This window comes from Solea senegalensis, linkage group LG19 (genome assembly GCF_019176455.1).
Source record: "Solea senegalensis isolate Sse05_10M linkage group LG19, IFAPA_SoseM_1, whole genome shotgun sequence".
NCBI classification, from domain to species: domain Eukaryota; kingdom Metazoa; phylum Chordata; class Actinopteri; order Pleuronectiformes; family Soleidae; genus Solea; species Solea senegalensis.
In genome coordinates, this window is record NC_058038.1 from 9,598,880 (window position 1) to 9,605,269 (window position 6,390).

Below are 6,390 nucleotides of genomic sequence, written 5' to 3' on the forward strand. Positions count from 1 at the left end.
CTTATTAAAAATGTCACTTTGCTGCAGTTCAGAGCTGATATCTCTGAGTTTTGGACTGTGGCTCTTTAGTTTCAGTGGTTTGGAAAGAAAATCACCTTGACTGAATATATCAGGGCTTTGATTCCGATGCAGGAGATCCCACAGATGATGCTCCATTTTGCCAGTTTCCTGTGGTGCTTATCTTCACAGAAGGATGCTGCTTTGTTCTTCCAGCTGCTGCTGTGGCTGCTTCTCTTGCTGGTTTTGTGGTCATCAGGGATGCCCGACCCTGGTGAAGTCTTCAGAAGGATCCCTTCATCCACTGGGACATGTATGTGAGGTGAGCTGGACATTTCTACAATCACAGAACAGCATGTGTGAGAAAGTTTTACCACAGTGAGTTTTGAAAGAGCAGGTTTTTTTTAAATTGATGCCTAACAGCTATAACTTGGTTCAGACTCGATAGGATTGTTTGTTTTCAAGATTAAGAGACTTTTAAGTAACTGGTTTCAACTCATATCGAAGGACAAACCCTGCTTCGGTAAATATTTATTTAATAAAATTACATGTAATCTTCCAGGTCTCTTCACAATAAAGTTCAGATGTAAAGTTGAAACTTCGCCTAGAACTTCGCCTTGTGACTCACTGAACTCATGGATTGTGTTTGGTCTATTTATATCTCTGCTCGTGCTCTGAAAGGTAATGATGTGATTATTGACATAATGTCCAAATATATTTACTCATGTTTCAAAATAAAATATAAAGACAAGACTTCTGAACTATCAGGGTTTATATGCAACCTTGAGAAATCTTGATTTTCCCAAAAACATGCTTACAGCAACGACAAAAGATAAATTATAATAGCATTATGTCAGTGCTAGATTTGATGTATTTCCATTGACTTACATAATTATTGGTTACCTTATTGTATTTTTACTACTGCTTGCTAATGATTTTTATTATTTGTATGTTTATGAGTGTTCCTTTTAGATTGTAATGTAATCTACTAAATCTCAAATTGTTTGGGTTTTGATTCTGGTGCCAACATGGACCAAAGGGAGTATCTGTGTTTTGTAAAGTTATGAAAGCTGAGCTCCATTGTTGAAATATTTCCTCTGACTAGACTGCTCCTTAGATTCATGCTGAAAACATACAAGGGAAAAATGTGTTTCGCTTTTACTAACGGCTGATTAGACTTGATGAACAGCTTTACCCTCTATCGTCTGGGCTGAAGGATCTCAAACAATTTCAAACACAGCAAATACAAGTTTCTCTTGGAGTTGAATTTCCAGCGTGAAACTGAAAGCAATACATGGGACACAGTTTCCTCCGGTTACTACAGCAATTAAAAGACCCGAGAAACTCGTAGAATCACACTCTGAATATGTCGAAATGTCCCGTTTGACTGGAACATTGTCATGGAGTAACAAAAACATTCAGGTGCAATTTACCTAATCTCTGATTTGATCAATCCACACTTGCTCATTCTACATATTTGTCTCTTGGGGACAAGTCTGAGCAGAGAGTTTTGACAGTGGCCAATGAACCATTTGTAATGAGACACTAGAAAGGTTTCTGTTTTGTGTTTTCAAATGTAGAGTTTCTGTAAATACACACAACTCAGACCAACACCTTATAAACAAAAAGTGAATATATATATATATATATATTTGTTTATATATATATAAACAAATATATATATATATATATATATATATATATAACTTGATATAACCTCGTAAATGTTTAAGTACTGACCTGATCAGGTTTGAAAGGCGGTGTTTTGAATCCCGTCCTCTCCTCGGTCTTCTTCAGTCAGACTCCTTCAGTGAAACAGGTGATTCCCTAGTTGGTCCAGTGTGTTATTCACAGCTTTTGTTTGGGTATGAGGTGGTCGTTTTGTTTCTCCTTTAAAAAATAAAGAGTTTTTGTTAAAAATATCCACATGTGATCATCCAAACAGCACCGCTGTCACCGCAACAGTCTGAAGCTTTGAAGAACACCCGTCCCTGTAAAAACCCTGTACCATATAAGTTGTTGAATGACAGGATTGAGAGCTGTGGCAGCGAAACTGTGTGAAACTCCACGCCCATTTCACTGTGCACTCTTTGCCTTTTTCTTTTTCTTTTTCTCCTGTCATGCCCTCCCACACATACATGTATGTATCAAACACTTTGTTTACACGGTTTCGTTATGTTCTTGCGAATGCAGGTTTGACTTCCTCTATCTCTGTGCTTAGTCACAGTGTCAGAGACACTGCTCAGTGTCACAACCGTTCCCTCGTCGTGACTTTTCCATACCGCATTCCACAGAAATCGGGAAAGGTGTGTCACCACTTGTCTTGCCTTGGGCTGAAACTGCCTAAGACTCCAGTTAACCTCAGCCTTTACTGGATTCATAATGGAGTATACTCTTTATTTTTAAACTTACTGGATCCCTACATCTTATATTTAAAAAGACATTCTTGTCTCTTGGCCCTAAAAGGTGAAAACACAAATCTTCCATGCCTCCTGCCATCCCTTCGCTTTATTACCCAGAGATAAGAAGCTCAGTATTTACTTCACCTCAGTTCAGTGATTGATGAATGCCTGACTGCATTTTTTCAGGGCTGAAGCCACACACACGCGCACACACACAGTACAGTGCGCAGCCTCAAATACAGGTAGATCATCATGAGAGGGAACCGCTGTGGCCTTTAATCCAAGTATCCAAGCTTTAATACAGTGTTTAACACATGTATTGGACTACCACCCAATGTAAGGGTTGTGCTGCAGCTGCACTAAATTATTAATGGAGATCATGTTGCAGACGTTAAGTAGTAAGGTGTTGACAATCATGGTCCTCAAAGGAGTTTGTCTGTCTTTCTGACAGTCTGTTTGTTTTGTGTGTTTGACAGCCTGTGAGCAACATAATAATAATAATAATTTGTATGACATTTACTGGGGGTTATGACCTAAGGAATAAAGTTGTCGGGGAATTTATGTTAATTTTACTATTTATGTAGTAGTTTTGTAGCTCATGTTTATCTGGAGTTTAAACGGCAAATGTTGCTGTTTGATAAAACATATATTTATTTTTTATTTTGGCCAGTACATACTCAACAAAACAATATAACGTACTTCTTCAGTACATTGTATTACAGAAAGATGGTCAGTATGTCTTTGCGTCGTGGTCACGCCCCCAAATTCTCGCGCCACCAATGAGCCACCGCCAAAGTCTGAGGGCGGAAAATAACACGGAAGTAAGAGAGAAACGAAAATAAGACACGTCGATCTGTGGCACTGAAACGGCTGTGCAGCATAGAACGTAAATGAATAATAATAATAATAACAATAATAATAATAAGAATGTATGTCAGTTTATCTCTTTAATTTGTTTTTTTTCTCTCTCTGCCAGTCTGAATGGAGAAGGACGACGGTGTGGTTGTAGCCAAAGAGAGATACGGTAGCGCAGAGGTCTGGAAGTATTTAGCCAAAGATGGAGCGGTCGAGAGGAGGAGAGATGACACTGAAGGCGACACAAGAAGAGGAAACTCTATTGTTGGAGTTTTTAAAGTAAACCTTTACTTAACGACACTTGTTATGTAGCAGTGATACTGACTGGTCAGTCAGTGACTCACTGTGATATTTCACTTTGCATTTCAGAGTGTGTTCCTGCCTCAAGGTTTTCCAGAGAGCGTCAGCGGTGACTACCTGCAGTACCAGTTCTGGGACACTTTGCAGGTACAGCAGAAACCAGAACCCCCAACCTCAACCCGTTACACCTGGGGTGTCAAACTCAAATGACCTGGGGGACACTGAGTGTCTGGTCTGGTCAGTGGGGTCATGTTATTTCACATAATTTCAAAAATAAAAGCCTTTTGATATATATGTATTCATGATGGAAAATGAATGTATATTAATTGAAACAAACATACAAAAATAACTAATTATAACTTGATATTAAATTGATTTGGGGGCTGCAGACCTCTGCATTACTATGAAACCTTCCACCCACATTTAGGCACTTAGGCACCAGCCTCTCAAAACAGCACACATATACATGTGTTAAGCCCCATCTTTTTTGGGGAATGACTTTGGTCTCTGATTGTAACTTCTCTACATTCCAGAGACAGCCAATCACAAGACAGCTTCATGCTTATTTGTTCACTGACTGATGAAATTCTCCCCCACAGGCTTTCTCCAGCTCTCTGTCAGGGACTCTGGCCACTCAGGCTTCTCTCAGAGGAGTCGGAGTAGGAAATCAAGAAGCCACAGTGGCTGCAGCCACAGTTACCTGGTTATTAAGAGGTGAATTTTGAGATGGCTCGAGAAAGCAAAGTGTACACCTCTAAAGGTCACTCAGTTTCCCACACTTTTATGATAATCTGTAAATCCAACCATCAATTTTTTTTAGTTCTATTGCCCATAGTCAGATAAATGTCAATAAAAACATCACGTCCTTTTAACATCATTTTAAAAAGTATAAACCTTATACTTGCTGCTGCTTTAAAAACTCCATAGAATGTCCCTACCATGGTTGAACAGTGAATAATTTTCAAGCCAAAATAGCAGTTTGAATCAGTGTAATTAGTGGACAGTAATTTAATTGTTCTACATTTTGTTGGTTCTATGTTCTGTGTCAAATTAACAAAATACAACACGTTAAAAACAAGTCATATCATCTTTAGGATCTCATCCTTGTATTAGAGTATAGCAATTGATGTTTTTATATTATTTTGTATATAAATGTTTTGAATCTATAACACTGAAACCTTTTCGTTAGATAAATTGAAAATAAGACATTTTACCCAAATCGTTCAGCTCTAGTCTTCACTTATGAGTATGGAGGAATAATCGAAGAAACTATAGTCATCTGTTATTTGAACTGTTTTTCCAAATATTAACTAGAGAAAAGCACTCAAAGAGTGCATATGGGTGTGTATTATCAATACACTCCTCTATTTCACATGGTTAACAGTTGTATCTGTAGCAACACTGAAATTGTATTATTTATTCCTGGACCGAAACTTACAGTGCATCCCCAAAAAATATCATCAAAATCCAACTTTTACTTTTTGAATTATGGGGCTCACAGACAAATATGGCCAAAAACATAAAAAGGTTATAAAATCCCAATTTAGCCTCATAATGTCTAACATTGGAAATGTCTTCCTGCAGATGGAACAGGCATGTTGGGGAGAATCCTCTTTGCTTGGCATAAAGGGTGGGTTATGTTTGTGACTGTATTCATAAAGGCTTGATGTGTAATTTTTCCCCTTTAATGATCTTTTCTTTGTTATTTCAAAGGAGTAAACTCGATTCTGAGGCCAAAAAATGGAGGTAGAGTATGAACTATTAAGGCATTACATTGTAGAGACTTGTTGAGTCAAGTTTTTTCTTTTTCAACGTCTCACCAGGCTTTTTGCTGATGTTCTCAATGACTTTGCCATGTTCATGGAGATACTGGCCCCATACTTTCCTGCTTGCTTCACCGTGATTGTGTGCACTGCAGGGATATTCAAGGTAACATTTAGTAACTTCAACTATTCAGTAGATCTAGATGAAAATGAAGAAGTTGAATGGTCAGGAGAAAAGAAGTCTTTGTAAATGTTTGTATGAAGAAAATAAATCAGTAATTTGTGTGGAAAAAAAACACACAATGTGGTTAGTGGTTGGAGTAAATGAAATGGAGACACGAAATCAAACTCTCCTTGTAAAGATGGAAATAGGAAGTTTACCAAATCTTTTATAAAAGTCAAAATTGAGACTAACGTGTCTCTGTTGTGTGTTGTTGTGTGTTCGTCTTCTCCAGTCCATTGTTGGAGTGGCAGGTGGAGCAACCAGAGCTGCACTGACTGTTCACCAGGCTCGCCGAGACAACATGGCTGACATCTCCGCTAAAGATGGCAGTCAGGTGCTTTTTTTATCCATAGTTGGTATTTTTGGTTTGTTTTTTTTCTTGTAAATTTGACCAGACAGACAGACAGACAGACAGACAACTTTATTGATCCCTTTGGGAGGTTCCCTCTGGGAAATTAACAGCTCCAACATCAGCACACAGCACTGTTAGGATTAGAATGATTGATTGATTGAATGATTGCCCATGATTGATTATTTATTTTTGACAAACATGCACAGTATTTGACTGTGTCGTATTGTATCACCCCATAAAGGAGTACAGTAGATCTTCAGACAACATTTTTTTTCATATATTTTCAATTACGCTTTTCTTATTTTGACATATAAGTTGCTTTTGACAGTGCACTATATGCACGCAGGGTCACTTACAACCTCTGCTAAAATATATAAGCACCTTCACTTTAAGTAAAGTGTTATTAAGGGGAAACTTGGCTTTCAATGTAACATTAGTGATTAAACTTTCCAAAGGGTGTTTAAATGTAAGCATCGGACAGGAAAAAGTGGAGTACTG

The 6,390-nt window shown here is 37.9% G+C and overlaps 2 protein-coding genes across 3 annotated transcripts in view; one reads left to right on the forward strand and one right to left on the reverse strand.

Annotated features, from left to right (window-relative positions):
• Positions 1-6,390, reverse strand: part of gjc1 (gap junction protein gamma 1) — a 797,916-nt gene that overhangs the window by 764,259 nt on the left and 27,267 nt on the right. The gene's annotated exons all lie outside the window — the stretch shown is intronic.
• rusf1 (RUS family member 1) overlaps positions 3,200-6,390 on the forward strand; it is an 18,610-nt gene continuing 15,419 nt past the window's right edge. Inside the window, exons 1-8 of the mRNA XM_044050992.1 lie at positions 3,200-3,285; positions 3,376-3,533; positions 3,624-3,701; positions 4,154-4,268; positions 5,139-5,184; positions 5,268-5,300; positions 5,378-5,483; positions 5,773-5,917. Coding sequence (XP_043906927.1) covers positions 3,381-3,533; positions 3,624-3,701; positions 4,154-4,268; positions 5,139-5,184; positions 5,268-5,300; positions 5,378-5,483; positions 5,773-5,917 — 676 coding nt within the window. The 5' untranslated portion in view covers positions 3,200-3,285; positions 3,376-3,380. The remainder of the gene's footprint in view (positions 3,286-3,375; positions 3,534-3,623; positions 3,702-4,153; positions 4,269-5,138; positions 5,185-5,267; positions 5,301-5,377; positions 5,484-5,772; positions 5,918-6,390) is intronic.